An 18162-nucleotide genomic window follows, 5' to 3' on the forward strand; every position below is an offset into this window, starting at 1 on the left:
GGGAAGGGTGCACAGAATTTGTTGGCCTGAAAGGGAATTATGTTGGTGAATAAATGGATTCCTGACATAATTATACAGGCTTCCTCTGCCTGGCACCTTCCTACTTTGCAATCATAACACTGATGTTCCTCAGGGCTCAACCTTATGCTCATTATTACTGTTCTTGATTAATGTAGATGGTCTTGTTGAGTTTATTAGTTCCCAACAGTCCAGTACTCCAGAAAAAGTTGATTTTACAAGGCTTTTATTTCTAAGTGGCCTGCACTGTTTGCCTAAACTCCAGCAATCAATTCCTCTTCCCTCCAGCAAGAAGATACCAGTTGTTCCGAAAGGTATAAGTGATGTCATATTTTTGTGTGTTTCTGTTGGCTTGCTGAGAGTTGCAGCACCTGTAGGTTAGTAATGGACAGCTCATCTGTGTCACTGTAAAATTAATAATTTCCTGAGCTCAGTTTACTTTTGCATGATACTTGATTCAGGTATTAGAATTGTATTTACTCTAAGTGCTTGTGACATTCTAAGATTCTACAATAGTTCACCAAGTTTCTGGCATATTCCTGTATATATTATAAGTGATTTTCTTGAGACTAATTTTGTTATTTCTTATCAGATAATAACATGCCCCAGGAAGTTCTAAGCACAGAAAATGTCCCTGAACTATTTGTTCAGTTACAAGAAGCACTAGAGGATTTGGCCTCTTCTCTCTTAATGCAAGCAACAGATGTAGAAGCAGCATGGTCAAAAATTGCCCTGTGCTTAGAAAATATGGCTGCTGCAGAAGAATTTAGGAATGCATCAATGTGTTTAAAGGTATATAAAAACATCATGGTAATAATTTGCAAATCTTTGTGTACCATAATTGAAAATTTTAATGAAATAGTCCTAAAATGTTCTACATCTACATCAATACACCATGAGCTACCTGAGAGCTTGTGACCGAGGGTACTTCTGATACCACTAACTGAGCCCCCTTCCCTCTTCCACTCGCAAATGGCACTTGAGAAGAATGGTAAACCTTTGTATTAGCTCTAATCTCTCGAATTTTCTCAGCTTGGTCATTTCACAAGTTGTAGTAATATGTTGTCTGACTCTTCCCAGAACATACTCCTTGAAATTTAAGTAGCCAACATCTCCGTGATGCATAATGCCTCTCTTGTAATGTCTGCCAGTGAAGTTTGTTGAGCATCTCTGTAATGCGCTCATGCCAACTAAATGATCTCATGACGAAATGTGCCACTCTTCATTGGATCTTCTCTATCTCTTCTATCAGTCCTACCTGGTAAGGGTTCCAGATTGATAAACAGCACTCAAGAATCAGTCAACCAAGCACCTTGTTAGTCACTTCTCTTGTGGATAAGTTACATTTACTTAAGATTCTTCCAATGAAACTCAGTCTACCATCTGCTTTTCCTGTTATTTGTTTCATGTCGTCATTCCACCTAAGGTCACTCTGGATAGTCACTCCTATATAAGTATATAAGTCTGCAAACAGACTTTAAAGAGCTTCTGACACATTCTACTAGATCATTTATATATAATATTATAACCAGTAATGGTCATATCACATTTCCTTAGAGTACTCCAGAAATGACCTTTACATCTGTCAGTTTTGTTCTGTTAAGAGTGACATTTTGAGTTCTATTTGCAAGGTCGGCTTTAATCCGGTCACAAATCTACTCCAGTAGGCTCATATATTTTCCACTAAACGGCAGCAGGACAGTGTCGGACATCTTCCTGAAGTCAAGGAAGATGGCATCAACATAAACTCCATTGTCTACAGTGCTATGGATATCATGGAGAAACAGAGTGAACTGAGTTTCACAAGGTCTCCATTTGTGGAATTCTTGCCGATTTTTTAGATGTTTGTATTTTCCCGCCTCCGCGTTGCAAATGAGCAGTTTTAACTACTCCCCTTACTTCGTTCTTTTTCCCCTTAGCAGAAGATGTCGAAGCACCAAGGGTGCCGTCCACATTTACAAGTGTTTTGTAGACAAGCAATCGTCGGCGACGACGATAACAACGTCTACGAACCATTGACACTGGCGAGCAGATTGATGCCGTATTCCTGGACTTCAGGAAGGCATTTGATACGGTTCCGCATTTACGTTTAGTGAAAAAAATACGAGCTTACGGAATATCGGACCAGGTTTGTGATTGGATTCAGGATTTCCTAGAAGAAAGAACACAACATGTCATTCTTAACGGTTCAAAATCTGCAGATGTAGAGGTAATTTCGGGAGTACCGCAGGGAAGCGTGATAGGACCTTTATTGTTTACAATATACATAAATGACTTAGTTGACAACATCGGTAGCTCCGTGAGGCTATTTGCAGATGACACGGTTGTCTACAAGAAAGTAGCAACATCAGAAGACTCGTACGTACTCCAGGAGGACCTGCAGAGGATTAATGCATGGTGCGACAGCTGGCAGCTTTCCCTAAACGTAGATAAATGTAATATAATGCGCATACATAGGGGCAGAAATCCATTCCAGTACGATTATGCCATAGGTGGTAAATCATTGGAAGCGGTAACGACCGTAAAATACTTAGGAGTTACTATCTGGAGTGATCTGAAGTGGAATGATCACATAAAACAAATAGTGGGAAAAGCAGGCGCCAGGTTGAGATTCATAGGAAGAATTCTAAGAAAATGTGACTCATCGACGAAAGAAGTAGCTTACAAAACGCTTGTTCGTCCGATTCTTGAGTATTGCTCATCAGTATGGGACCCTTACCAGGTTGGATTAATAGAAGAGATAGACATGATCCAGCGAAAAGCAGCGCGATTCGTCATAGGGACATTTAGTCAGCGCGAGAGCGTTACGGAGATGCTGAACAAGCTCCAGTGGCGGACACTTCAAGAAAGGCGTTACGCAATACGGAGAGGTTTATTATCGAAATTACGAGAGAGCACATTCCGGGAAGAGATGGGCAACATATTACTACCGCCCACATATATCTCGCGTAATGATCACAACGAAAAGATCCGAGAAATTAGAGCAAATACGGAGACTTACAAGCAGTCGTTCTTCCCACGCACAATTCGTGAATGGAACAGGGAAGGGGGGATCAGATAGTGGTACAATAAGTACCCTCCGCCACACACCGTAAGGTGGCTCGCGGAGTATAGATGTAGATGTAGATGTTTTGACTTTTGAGTGAAATGCCCAGTCGATGTGCTGTTGTTTTCACGTCAGTTCTGCCAACAGTGAAAGTTGTTTAGTTCTCGGGGTGTTGTAAAATTCCTGGATTCGTCTCGTCGCTGTGCTGCCTATGAAAAGGATTGCGGAAGACTCCCAAATAAATTCCAAAGTACAGTGCAGTTTTAACACCAATATATTTCCAGGACTCTCGTGTCCGAGCCTGGTGAACTGTACCGGTTACATCACATGTACCCAAAGTTGACATCAAATGACACAGTGTTCACAACTATCAACAAACGAGTGAGCCTACAATACATTTGCTCGCAACCCTAGTAAAAAAAACGAGTGCCCCAAGGCGCCTGCGTGACCTCTATTTATACTTTTGTTAACAATTACAGACAATGAAAATTACAATTTTATGTAAAATCACAATTAAAAGTTAATCCGAATATAAGATACACATTGCTAAAAATTTACAATCTCAGTGCTGAACAAGGTGAATCTATTTTCAACGTAGTTACGAGTTAATATAACATTTTCTGACTAATTATGTTACAGGTAACAATTACATTTCTAAATTTGTTTATAACAAATCAACTAGTGCCTGAATTTTAGTGCTAACATATATCGGAGATTCAATTAACATGCTTTATTTATATGTTCTATTTAATTTGTTGAAGTAATTTTATAATGATAGGTTTACTGGTTCATCCTGACCATATGCTACATTTCTTTCGACTAGTTTAAGTATTTATTTCACATTTATATCGTGTATTTCACATAAGAACAATGTTAATCAGCAAAGCATCATTTTCGAATTATATGTATACTGAAATAGTGGTTATTTTTGTATGTAATTTGGAAACAGGTCACTTTACAATCAGGCAATTAGGACTGGTGTTTATCTTTAATGCTCTCCAAGGGGTTCTGATAGGGCAATGAGATACAGTAATATTTCAGTATCCCCCGAAGAGTTTTGCCTAGCGTGATAGACGAAACTCTTCTCACAAAAATATTAGTGTGATTGATGTGATACAGTACTATCTTAAAAGGTACAAAATTGAATCATGCAACTTTACATACAGATAAATTTTCCAAATAGCTACAAACATATACATCAAGAAAACAAGGATTGGAAATATGAGATTACAAATAAATTTCCAAACTTTTACAAAATCAACATTTACATCAAATTTTCTGAATGAATGTTTTTCCGAAACTATCACTTCTAGAGCGTCCTTGTTTTTGTCACTTCTAGTGTCCATTAATTTTCCCTCCTTCAAACACTCAGACACAACTAAGCTAACAAATCACAAATTTGATTGGATTGATAATGTTGCACTTTTAAAGTTTCCATATGACATGTTCTAGAATAATATTATCATATAAAAGACAGAAGAATAAAATTTATCCTAACAGTTTGCAATACCATAAAATATTTTACAAATCTTATCAAACATGAATATTCAAAATTATATTTGTATATTTATATTGTGACAGTATAAAAACTGTTCATTTATATCCAATCTGGGTTGTTATCACAAGTATCTGAATATACTATGTATAGTCAATATTTCTTGGCTTTGTACATCAAATGCAATAACGTTTCAACATGTTTACCAGACATCCAGAAAGTCAGATCAAATTAACACTGCAAAACAGCTTCAAGATTCAATAAATTGTGACAAAATAAGTATTACGTCAATAAAATTCCTGAAAGTGGCAAGATACACTTAAGCAAGTGAAAATGTAATTGTGCTATAGTTAGCAACCTTGCAGTAAGGAGATTTTGTAAAAAAATCCAGAACCTTGTCACATGGCATCTTATATTTCATTTCGTCAAAGTCCTCAGTCTGTCTATTAAAGTTGTCATTTCCTACCCCTCAACACCAAACTAGTCTCCAGATTGTGTCTTGTGAGATGTGACTAATGTAAAATAATAGTTTTTCAATGTGTGTGAAGTAATCATTACAGAAACGTTTTAAAATTTTCCTGCTTGTTGCCTTCTTTAGTGGATACAATTTTACTAGTTTAGTGAATAAGTCAACAACTACAAACAAATATTTATAACCCTCTTTAGTTCTCGGCAATTGACCAAACAAATCAATTCCTATCAGTTCCAATTTGCCTTTTGGCACAATACTTTGTAAATAACCTTGGTATTTCTGATTTGTGACTTTTACTCTTTGACACCGATCACATTTTTGTATAACCTGTCTTACTCTTCTAAGCATATTATTAAAATAGACATTTTCCTTAATTTTGTCAGTGCATTTTATGATTCCACAGTGTCCATAGCTCTCATGTGTGTACTTAATTAAAACATCAATACATTGTATAGACCAACAAACCTTCCAGATTTCAGAGTCAGTGTTATGTCTCCTGAATAAAATACCTTTAAAGTTTTGATAATACATGCCAACCTTTTCATAACCCTTTTTACCAATAAGGCTTTTCACAAGTTTCAAATCGTCATCCTGGTTCTGGTATCTCCTAAGCTGACTGCAAATGTTAGTAATTTCCTTTTCACCCTTAATCCCTCTCATGTACATCATTTTAAACACTTTGTTATCCAATAGTTGTTCTTCCTGACCACCCCCCACAGGTAATCTAGACAAAGCATCAGCAATTATATTCTGATCCCCTTTTATATACTGAATGCTATAATCAAACTGTTGTAAAAATATGGCCCACCTGGTTAATCTACTATTGAAAAGTTTACAGTCTTGAATATAACATAGAGCTTTGTGATCCGTGAAAACTATGACTTTATGGCCTGCTAGATAGTTCCTGTATTTAGTGAAACCCCATACAATGGCAAGTAGTTCCTTCTCAGTCACTGTGTAATTACGTTCATTTTTCTGCAGACCTCGGCTGGCAAAACTGATCGAAAGATGTTCTATTTTTCCATCAGTTTCCTTCTGTTGAAACAAATGTACACCCAATCCGTAATCTGAACTATCTGTCATTAGGCAAAATGGTAGTGAAAGGTCAGGTCTGTGGAGTAATTGACTGTTATTTAGTTGTTGTTTGATCTCATCGAATGCTGCTTGACGCTGATCTGTCCATTCCCATATGGTGTTCTTTTTTAATAGCTCTCTCAAACACGGTGCATTTAAAGCTTGGTGCTGACATACTTACGATAAAAATTACATAGACCATAAAATGACCTCAGCTGTTTCTTGTTCTTTGGACATGGAAACTGGACAATTGCATAAATTTTATCACTGTCAGGTATAATACCTTCTCTGTTAATTATATGGCCTAATACTGATACTCCAAATTTGCATTTACTTAATTTAAGGGTCATACCGCCTTGTCTGAACTTATTGGCTAATTTGTACAAAGTATCGAGGTGTTCCTCCCAAGTTTTGCTGGTTATTAATATACAATCCACGTAAATAATTAGTTTAGATAGTAGTTCACTTCCAATCACATGATCCAAAGCTCGAATAAACTCGGCTACAGACACATTCAGCCCAAAGGGAACAACACAATGATGAAAACATTTACCATTATATAAAAAGGCTGTGTACTGCCTTGAATCCTGTGCTAATGTGATTCGATGAAAACCTGAGGTCAAATCCAGGCTAGAAAAATATTTTGTGTCATTGAATTTGTACAGGAGTTCCTCCATGGATTCAGGATGATCTGTTTATCTTTCTATAAACTTATTCAGGTGACGTGAATCCAATACCAGCCTAACACCACCATCCTTTTTTGAAATACAGACCATTGGGCTGTTATATGGACTGTGACTTCTCTCTATTATTCTCCATTTTTGCATTTTCTGGAGTTCCCTCTCCACTTCTTTCCTTTTACAGATGGGTACCCCATAAGGCTTAATGAAAAAGGGTTCGTGTGGCTTTAACTTCAAATGACGTTCATAATCTTTGACCCTACCAGGTTGATCACTAAAAATGTTACAGTTTTCCCAGAGAAAATTTTCTAATTCCTGCTTTTCAGACTCAGTCAAGTCATTTGTTTCTTTTACCTTTTCTGATATGGTTAGGGAGTAACTATCATCAACCAAATTCTGGTTATTGTGACCCCTATTTTCCTCTTCCTCCATGTAATGGCTACACTCTGGATAAACTATTTCCCTAATATGGTTACTACTGCTCATATTTGAATTTAACTGGATTACTACTTTTCCTTGAATACTGGTCTTTGATTCAGTGAACAGTTATTCTGAATTTTGCCAATCAAAACTCACCTTTGCTTTAACTATCCAGTCCATCTCTAAAATCATTTGCTCATTGAGGTCTGGAATAACTAAACAACCATGTTCAAAATTAATGTTGCCAACAGAAAATGTGATTAAAGCTTGTTTATTTATTAACTTACTAAACTTGCCAGTGGCACCTTTAATCCATACACCTGTGATTGGAAATTCGATGTAACTTTCAGTGTCTTTTATCCTGTTCCTCAACTTGTCTGAGATACTACTAATGGGACTGCCAGTGTCAATCAAACAAAGTCTTGACCAATTGTTAATGCTTATTTCTACGTAAGGGCTACCTAAGGTAATATTTGGGTCACTATTCGCATTCTCTGCCAACAAGTCACTTTCTAATTCAGTTGTATCAATGTTGCTACATACTTCTTCACCACAGGTTTCAATGTCAGAATCAACATAAGATTGAGTGTCATTATGACTGGAATCAAATACACATGAAACAGATACCTTACTTTCACTAGACTTAAAATTATCTTTCATGGATGGATCTGGTTTGATGACTTCACTTTCCTTATTATTTTCTAAACAAACTTCACTTTCACTGATAATAGATTCCAAAATCTTCTCTAGCTTGTTCCTTCTTATTAGTAGATTTACTTAAGATTTCTTTTATACAAATTGGTACCAATACATTGTTTACACTCTTAATATCTTAACGTGAACCAACTTCGCATTCAGAGTTACTTTCAGCTGCAACACCATTATCAATAACTTCAACATAAATAATGCCATCTAATTCCTCTTGTGTACATATATCATCAAATACATCATCCTTCACAACACTATCTTTATCAAAATCATCATCAAAATAATCTGTGGGTGATGCCTCTGCATGCACATCTGCCTTAACTACTAAGTGTTCAACATCTGAAGTTACACTACTGAAATCACTACCTGTTTCATTATCTAAGTCAGGTGTTATTTCCTCATTTTGGCTACCAATTTCTACTAATATAGATACCTCATTATCCTTACCTTCATCAGAAAACAAGCTAGTGATACCATACATATCATAAGTTCTGTCTACATCAGGTGTTAATGTGTCATCAATTAATGCTAAGTCATGTTCATTAAGTTCAAACTGTGGTCCTGCTTGAGTATGTGCATTATTCAATTCACTCAACATGTGATCCCAAAAGTTTTGCTTATAACTAGTATCATCTAAGTAGTAGTCCCTATTTACATTACATTTATGATTGCTTTTACGTTTCTGTCTCTTTAACCTCCTATTTGCCTGGTTTGTGCCATAACTATTCACCTCAAATTGACAGGCTCCCAACGAGGTGGTTACCTGTTTCCCTGGTTGGAATTGCTGTTGTGAAGCTGGTTACTGTTTCTCTGTTCTTGATGGTTTTCGTGTCTGTTGTAACTACTGTTTTGGTTACCGCGCCAGTTATTATTTCTGTGTCCATTATATTGTTGTGACCCCCCATTCCTATTGTGAATGTTTCTGAGGTTTTGATTGTACTGTCCATCATTCTGCCATACACGGCCAATTTTGTCTACATGATGTAAAAATTCATCAACACTGTCATCTGGTCCATATACAAGTCCCCATTGAAAATGGTGTGGTAGGTGCCGTTTCAGTGCGTCAATCTGTATCAGTTCGTCCAAAGGTTTGCTCAAATGTGACAATGTCTTTAATTGTTTTTCACAAAATTCTTGCATGCTAATTGCAAGACCTGTGTGATATTTGCTACCGTTAAGAAATTCAGATTTTATTCTTGCCTCTATGTTTTCCGACCAAAACTTTGCCAAGAATTGGCATTCAAAATTGGCAAAAGACGTAGTATTTGTATCAATGTTTTGGTTCACCCATGTAAGGGCTTCACCATCCAAAAAATGTTTCGCAAATTTAACTTTAGCAGACTCTGGCATGTTAGGTTGGAAACTGTCTTTGCACTGACGCGCAAAGTCAACTGGATGCAATTTCGCATCACCTGGGTAACATTTTAAACTAACATTGTTACAACTATGCACAAACATCTGGTTTGAATCAAAATTGGGAATTATATTATTTTGCAGTTTTGAAACTTCAGAGCTGACTGTTTGCAGTTCCATTGTTACACTTTCTACTTTCTCATCAATACGAGATATCTTATCAGAAACAACTTCAGAATTTAATTTCAATCTTTCCCCTACGAATTCTTTTTCTGAAACAAAGAGTTCCTGCAACATTTTTAACTCGTCTTTTCCGTTCACTAATTCATTTAAAATGACTACTTCCGTGTTTTTGACACGTTCGTTAACTTGTTCAATGCTTTTGTTTGTTTCTTTAAATTCGGAGATTGTGAAAGCCTCCAAACAGTCAACTTTGGTTTCTACCCTTTCTATATCACATGCAACAATTTGTACTTTGTTATTTGTTGCATTGATTTCTTCTCTCAATGATTTTAAATTTTGGTCCAGCTTTTCTGTGACCTCTTTAATGTTGCTACCTAATTGGTTATTTTGAGTTACCAGTTGTTCTAGTTTATTATTCAACAATTGAGATATCTGATCAATTAAATTCGGTTGCTGATTTGCTCCCGAAAAACCATGAAAAGGCGAACAACTACTGCTCGCGGAATTTGCTTCACTGTTTTAAGTGTACATTTGGAGTTGAAGCATGAAATTGACAGCCTGACAGCGTGGTCATGCCTATTCGATTTAACTGAGTTTCGCTCATTTTGATCAAAGTGGCTAAACACTAGACAAAACACTTTCCTGCCTATCAAGTGAAATTGTCACACGCACACAATGAAACAAAAACAGAAAATTGTAGGACACAATTAAAAGGGGCACTTATCTGATTCATTCGCAATGTCATTCCAGAATATCACTTTTGCTCCTGGCGACGTCTGTGGCGCAGTCTGCAACGTACAAGATTATGGTTCCTGCCTCTTGTACACGGAATTCTTGCGAGTCGTCCTCTGCACAGTCTTCCACTTAATCCCAGCTCCTCCACCACGTTGAGATGTTTGTATTTTCCCACCTCCGCATTGCAAATGTTTTGACTTTCGAGTGAAATGCCCAGTTGATGTGCTGTTGTTTTCACGTCAGTTCTACCAACAGTGAAAGTTGTTTAATTTCTCGAGGTGTTGTAAAATTCCTGGATTCGTCTCGTCGCTGTGCTGCCTATGAAAAGGATTGCGGAAGACTCCCAAATAAATTCCAAAGTACAGTGCAGTTTTAACACCAATATATTTCCAGGACTCTCATGTCTGAGCCTGGTGAACTGTACCGGTTACATCACATGTACCCAAAGTTGACATCAAACGAGTGAGCCTACAATACATTTGCTCACTACCCTAGCCAAAAAACGAGTGCCCTTAGGCGCCTGCGTGACCTCTATTTATACTTTTGTTAACAATTACAGACAATGAAAATTACAATTTTATGTAAAATCACAATTAAAAGTTAAACCGAATATGAGATACACATTGCTAAAAATTTACAATCTCAGTGCTGAACAAGGTGAATCTATTTTCAACGTAGTTACGAGTTAAAATAACATTTTCTGACTAATTATGTTACAGATAACAATTACATTTCTAAATTTGTTTATAACAAATCAACTAGTGCCTGAATTTTAGTGCTAACATATATCGGAGATTCAATTAACATGCTTTATTTATATGTTCTATTTAATTTGCTGTAGTAATTTTATAATGATAGGTTTACTGGTTCATCCTGACCATGTGCTACATTTCTTTCGATTAGTTACAGTATTAATTTCACATTTATATCGTGTTTTTCACATAAGAACAATGTTAATCAGCAAAGCATCATTTTCGAATTATGTGTATACTGAAATAGTGGTTATTTTTGTATGTAATTTGGAAACAGGTCACTTTACAATCAGGCAATTAGGACTGGTGTTTATCTTTAATGCTCTCCGAGGGGTTCTGATAGGGCAATGAGATACAGTAATATTTCATTTTTATGGAGGAGATTTTCATTCTCCATTTATTTAATTGGTGTATGGCATTTAAGTACATTTCAGTATTGGATCACGTTATTCTACATCACATGACATTACATATATTCACAGACAAACATCTAGTCCTTGTACATATTCAATGGATTTTTGGGATGCCATGAGGAATTCTTCCAAGTCTCCACTGAATGCTCTGCCACCACATTCTTCTCTGATGTATTGGATGGTCTGCTTAGGCATGCCTCAGTCACAAGCTGGTGGAGACAGCAGTCTACATTTGAAGAGTGAGTCAGCACATCTTCTATGCCCAGTTCTTAGTCAGTTCAGAGTTGACCAGATCTTGCTGGGCTGATCAAACCCAGGAACTGCTTCAGTAACATAAGGCATTAGGTAGCAAGTTGTTGGAACATTTTGGAGCCATTCTGTTCTCCAAGAGTTGATGTCAGCCCCAGTGAGGCTGTCGAGAGCAAGAGGAGGATGTCTTGAACGAAGCCTCTTGATACTCAGATCAGATATATTGATGTGAACCCTATTCCCTGACCAAGGCTGCTTCTTGTTGCATTTTTAGGGGTGGTATATCACTCAGGGCAGGTAGCCATTTGTTAGATGTAGACCTAATGGTTTCTGAAATAATGCGCATGGTGTTTGTTAAGTTCAACATCGATTTTGTTCACATGGTTATTGTTTAGCTATACTGGTGCACAGTACTCCACCATAGAGTATACCAGGCTCAGCGCTGACGTCCTCGGAGTTGTTGCTGTTGATCCTCAGGTGGTTGCGCAGAGTTTATGGATGAGGTTATTTCTGGTTCTCACCTTGGCAGCTGTTTTGATAAGGTGTTATTTAAATGACGAGGTTCTGTCTAACATGACCCCTGGGTACCTTGACTCCTTGTTGTGGTTGAGGCGTACGTCGTCAAAGTATACTTCCAGAGTTCTGTTTGCTTCTCTGTTATTGAGGTGGATGCAAGTAAAATCAGGCATCAAATCATTCCCTAAACTACAAGCCTACAAACAGCATCTATCAGAAACCAAAATGAAAGATTTTTTAAAAGAACTAGCTGGGATGAACTGTATAATGAAACCAATGTGAATAAGAAATTCTCTAATCTCTCCACATTATTTAAATTGAACTTTGAAAACTCATTTCCAAAAGTATGCATGTCTGTATCAACATCACACAAAAACAGATGGATAACAGCAGGTATTAAGAAGTCCTCCCAAACACTTAAATACCTCAGTTCCATGAAAAAGAGTTGCAATGATCCAGAATTCTTAAATTTCTATCATAGATACAAAAAGATCTATAGGAAGGTGCTGATTGCTGCAAAAAAGTCATTTAATGACAAAATAATATATAATGCGCAGAATAAAAGCAAAGCAGTCTGGGATGTTATAAAAAAGGAAACAGGGATAGGCAAACAAACGCAGAATAACATACTGCTAAGGGAGGGGGATAAGGTAATAAATGATCTACAACACTTAGCAAACTTTTCAAGCATTGCAGAGAAGTTATAGCAAAAATTCCCCAAAACAAGTATAACACCTGTAAAAAAAAATGTTTCACTAAATACAATGATGTTACTTCCAACCACAGAGAATGAAGTCAATAAAACTGTTCAAAAACTAAAAAATAGAAATCAGTAGGTGTCTACTAAAACAATGCATAGAGATTATAAAAGGCCCCTTAACAAATATAATAAATGAATCCTTCACATCAGGGACATTTCCAGAGCAGTTAAAATAGGTAAGAGTAGTACCTTTGCTTAAGAATGCTTAAGAAAGGTAATGCAGAAGACATAGAAAATTACTGACCCATTTCCCTGCTGTCACCATTCCCAAAAATAATAAAAGCGGTTATAAAAGACAGGTAAGTGACTTACCTGAATAAATACAATCGTTTAAGCGAATAACAGTGTGGTTTCTGAATTGGCAAAAATATGTCGTCAGCCTTAGTAGAATTCACAAAAGGTGTACTTGATGCTCTTGATAAAGATGAGTGTGTCACGGGCATATTTATTTTTGGATCTTTCAAAGGCCTTTGATACAGTCGCCCACAAGGTTCTATTAAATAAATTAGAAGCATTAGGAATAAGGGGGGCAGCTAATGACTGGTTTTGATCATACCTAGCAGATAGGGTACAAAGAGTAGAGATAACACATACTTCAAATTGGTCTAAACATTTAGTAAAACACTTATCACAACCAAAATACATTAATATAGGGGTTCCACAAGGTAGCATGTCAGGACCAATACTATTCCTGATATACATCAATGACTTTCCCAGTAGTGTTACACTTGGTGACAAAATTCTGTTTGTTGATGACAGCAATATTATAGTCACTGAGAAAACAAGAGAACTCCTCGCAGAGAAAGAGAATGAAACTCTCAAGGAAGTTTATGATTGATCAATAAGCAATAAAGTGACATTGAACATAAAGAAAACTAATGCCATGAATTTCAGATTGAAAAGGGAAAATGACCATGTTAAATTAAATATAGATGGCACCTCTATAGACTGTGTAACAAATGCAAAATTTCTAGGAATGAATATTGATTCTCAGTTGAAGTGGTGTGAACACACAAAGGTACTTGCAAACAGAATGTCATCAGCATGTTATGCCCTTTGAATCCTATCAGTGTGTAACATGCAGTGTCTTTCAGTTACATGCTATTCATATATACACTCAATTCTTAGCTATGGCATTCAGTTTTGGGGAACAAGTGCACAAAATATGAACACAATATTAAAACTCCAGAAAAGAGCCATAAGAATAATAACCAAAAGTAGTAGTCGAGCTCATTGTACAGATCTGTTCAAAACACTGGGCGTTTTAACTGCACCATGTGAATACATTTACCAGTCAGCTATAAATCAAAAATAACATTGGTAAATACTGCACAAGCAGCTCTGTCCATGACCATGGAACAAACGCTAGACTCAACTTACATTTACCAAGAAAATATAAACATGAAAGTCAAAACAGCATTTTCTACCAAGGAATAAAACTGTGCAATAAATTACCAAAAGAGATTAAAGAAATTGCAAAAATACACTTATTTAAAAAGGCAGCTAAAAGGTACCTGTTATGCAATACATTTTATACATTTAAGGATTACTTAGTAGGGGTTTGGTTAAAAATATGTTATACAAATAAATAATAATAATAATAATAATAATAATGATTATAAAACATCCAACATTCCACATAACACCTTCACACTATATTTTTTCCCTTCTTTTTTCCTTTTCTGTAAATACTTACCCCCAAGCTATGAATAGCACAACACTAAAACCTCTTCCTCTTTCTGAGCTCGACTTCTCACTCATTATAGAGGGATGCTGACTCAGTTGTTGAGGATATGTGGTATGGAACATGGCCCAGAGATCACCGGTGTGTGTGTGTGTGTGTGTGTGTGTGTGTGTGTAGTGTTATGAAACAATGTGTGTATAGTGTGTGCAGTGACTGATAGTGAGATATGGGTGAACAGTGTGGTATTACATTATATAATAAATTATTTGTAAAAAAAGTATTGTATACCAGGAGTAAATCTAATGATTGTCTCTAACTAGAAGTCTGTAAATGTATGTGTATACAAATTAGCTTATTTTAAATTGGTCTAAACTTGTAAATGCTTTGACATGTCCTATATCCTTATAAAAAGAGATCTATGGATGACTAAAGCTGCTACTACTACTACTACTACTACTACTACTACTACTACAAGTTACTTCTGTCTTTGTGACATTAGGCCTAAGCCTCCATTTAAGAAAGTATGCTGCCAGGGCAGACAGATTGGATGTCAGGGTTTCTTCTATTGTATCAAAATCGGTGTGCCTTGCTGCAATGGCTCAGTCATCAGTGTAGCCAAATTTCGTACAAGCTGTTTCTGGCATGTCAGCAATGTATAGGCTGTAAAGCAGTGAGGCTAATACCGAGCCTTTAGGTAAGCCATTTTGAAGGAATTTCTGTCTACTGACGTTTCCCATAATGACCTGGAATCCCCTGTTGCCAATCATGTTACCAATAAACTTTGCCACTTTTTGACAGGGAATTATTTTCATCAGTTTATAGAGTAGGCCTTGTCTCCAGACAGTATCATAAGCTGCTGACAGGTCAGTGAAGGCCACAGATTTTTTAATTTCTTTTGGAATCCCGATCAGTATGTGTTGTAAGGGCCAGGACTTGGTGTGCACAGCTTCGGTTGGGATCTACTGAGATGGCCGTGAGTATTGTCTGACCACTCCTGTTAAGTAGTTCTTGTTCCAGAAGTTTGCACACCATGCTAAGCAGTGCTATGGGCCGTTAGTTTTGTGGAAGATTTCCTGGTTTAGCTGGGTTTAGGAGGGCGAATATCTTGGCGCGTTTAAATTCTCGGGTTATGTTTTCTGTCTGCAGTAGTGATATAAAGAACTTGGCTAACCATACTTTCATGTATTTGCCAGACTTGATAAGAAACTCTGGGAGGATGTCACCTGAGCCGGGGCTTTATCTGGTTTTGTGTCCTTTATCACTGCCAAGGTCTCTTCGGGAGTGATGTCGCATGAATATTTAGTATCAACACTGGCTCTTGCTTTTAGCTTTCTAAGTTCATGTTTAATGCATATTGTCATCTCTCAGTGGTTTACCTCTTTAGATGTCTAAATCAATTTGTTAGGTGTTGTGGGGTTATCTTCTCGAGTGATATGGCTCGCTCCTCCTAGTTTTCGAAGCAGAGACCATGCTGTTCTGCTGGATACTTTAAAGTCCATAGCCTAAGTAGTTTCCATTCACTTCTGTCGTCGTGCTGTATCAAGGCTGCGTATGTGTTCATCTGCTATTTCTCTGTCACCGCTGCTTTGGTAGTCATTATACAGTTCCTCACATTTGTCATCTCAACCTGGAATGTATTCTTTGCAGTATCCTCTAGCTATGTGCTTTTTTGCTGTACTGATGACTGCTCCCACAAATCTTTTATAGCTATCAGCAGATGGAGGGATCCATCCCAGGCATTTATCGAGGTCTTCAGAGTAAGCTTTCCAAACCACTTTTTGTAGGTTCCATCTGGGTTGAGGAGTTGAGGTTATCAATGGAATACTTGTGCTGATTTCTACTAGGACTGGATGGTTTTGAATATGATAGAAATCTGGCAAAACATTTGGCTTGTGTTACCCAGCTGATTTTCATCAGCTGTGACAAAGCATAGGTGTGGGTCATACTCTAATTTCCAAGCTGCTGATCTGAAGAAACCACGATCTTTAGCATTGAAAATGAGGTGTATTTTGTTTTCTTCTGCCCAGTTTCCTAAGGCTTCACTATTTGCATCAGTTGTTCTGTATCACCATTGCGTGTGGTAGCTGTTAGTCTCCTATTAAGATGGCAGGACGGCGGTATGATTTGAGCACATATGCTGGCCATGCTTTTGTAAATTTTACTTATGACCAGAGAGAGAGAGAGAGAGAGAGAGAGAGAGAGAGAGAGAACAGTTGCTAGGAAACATAGAACCACAAAGAAAGAAATAAAGGTCAAAGAAATACCAAGTAAAATGAAGGATATGGAAGTAGTAGACAGAACGAGAGGAAATGGAGAAAGAGAAGTAATTGAAATAAAGGAAAGTTGTTATACAGGAAGTATAAACAGAAAATGGATTGGGAACTGGCACAAGCTAAGATCATCTGTTCAAGAGAACTGATGATCTCACACTTGGAAGATGAGGCAATGAGAGATAAGCACAAATAAAGTGAATACTACAGCTGGTAAACCATTAAACTCTTGATATTTTCTGGAACAAGATGCTTTAAATGGACAGACACCATTCTCTTTGTCACACTGCACTAAAGTGAATTAATATTCCATACTGTGCTCTGTGCTCAAATGGTGCTGGTCTTGAATTAATAGCACACACAGTTTACAGGTGTGTGTGTGTGTGTGTGTGTGTGTGTGTGTGTGTGTGTGAGAGAGAGAGAGAGAGAGAGAGAGAGAGAGACAAAGGGAGAATGAGACTAATAGAACTCTGAATTAACATCTGACTGTGTACTATATATGTATCTTCTGTACTGTCAACATTTCAACTTTTATGCTATTCTCAAGTAAAATGCTAAAAGTTGAGAATATTATTATGTCATATCTGTTAAAGCACTATCAAATGGCAGTTTACTCTCGTAAAAAATATTGCATGTCTGTGGCTCAACACCATCGAAAACACTTTTCTGAATTTACAGATTACTACCATGAGTGAGTAGGAAAATAAATTCATTGCTTCGGCCAGTATAAGTAAGCTTTGATGAAGTAATAATTTATATAATTAAGAAAATAAATGCACTCACAGACAACTCATGGAAGAAGTGGAGATTTAATAAACTACTAAAATGTAGATATATATTGTGTTTCCATGTCCTAGAGACCTTTCTCCACAGGTTCCACAAAATATTATCCATGTCTAAACTAAGCTTTTGCTATGTCTCTAATGATCAGATGTATAATAAGGAAAGTTCTGACAGAATGTAAATACTTTAAGAGGGAAGGAGACAATGCAATGAACTGCAGACGCATTGAGTCGTCGGCAGGCACACAAAAAATAATGAAGACTTTGCGAGCTTCCCACTATCCTCATATCCTCGCACACCCGTAATATTTCCCAACCCCCCTACCCCTGTGCATCAGCTGCAAAGGAGTGCGCTCTCACCACCCAGGACTGGAGCAGCTCAACCATGTCCTCCACCAAGGCTTTGAACCTCTATCACTGTACCCAGAAATGAGGGACATCATATCTATGACACCCCCACACCCTGTTACTGCAGGTGTCACATCCCTGTGGAATGCTCAGGTGCTATTCACCCACCCCGCACATGGTACCCCAGTCCTGTCATAGACTTAT

At 37.2% G+C, this 18162-nt stretch overlaps 1 protein-coding gene across 6 annotated transcripts in view; it reads left to right on the top strand.

The window, feature by feature from the left end:
- Nucleotides 1-18162, top strand: part of LOC126458295 (Fanconi anemia group A protein-like) — a 240518-nt gene that overhangs the window by 133844 nt on the left and 88512 nt on the right. For all 6 annotated transcript variants that reach the window (XM_050095235.1, XM_050095240.1, XM_050095239.1 and 3 more), the window contains one exon: nucleotides 611-810. In XM_050095235.1, the coding sequence (XP_049951192.1) occupies nucleotides 611-810 (200 nt within the window). The remainder of the gene's footprint in view (nucleotides 1-610; nucleotides 811-18162) is intronic.

Source organism: Schistocerca serialis, chromosome 2 (genome assembly GCF_023864345.2).
Source record: "Schistocerca serialis cubense isolate TAMUIC-IGC-003099 chromosome 2, iqSchSeri2.2, whole genome shotgun sequence".
Lineage (NCBI taxonomy): Eukaryota > Metazoa > Arthropoda > Insecta > Orthoptera > Acrididae > Schistocerca > Schistocerca serialis.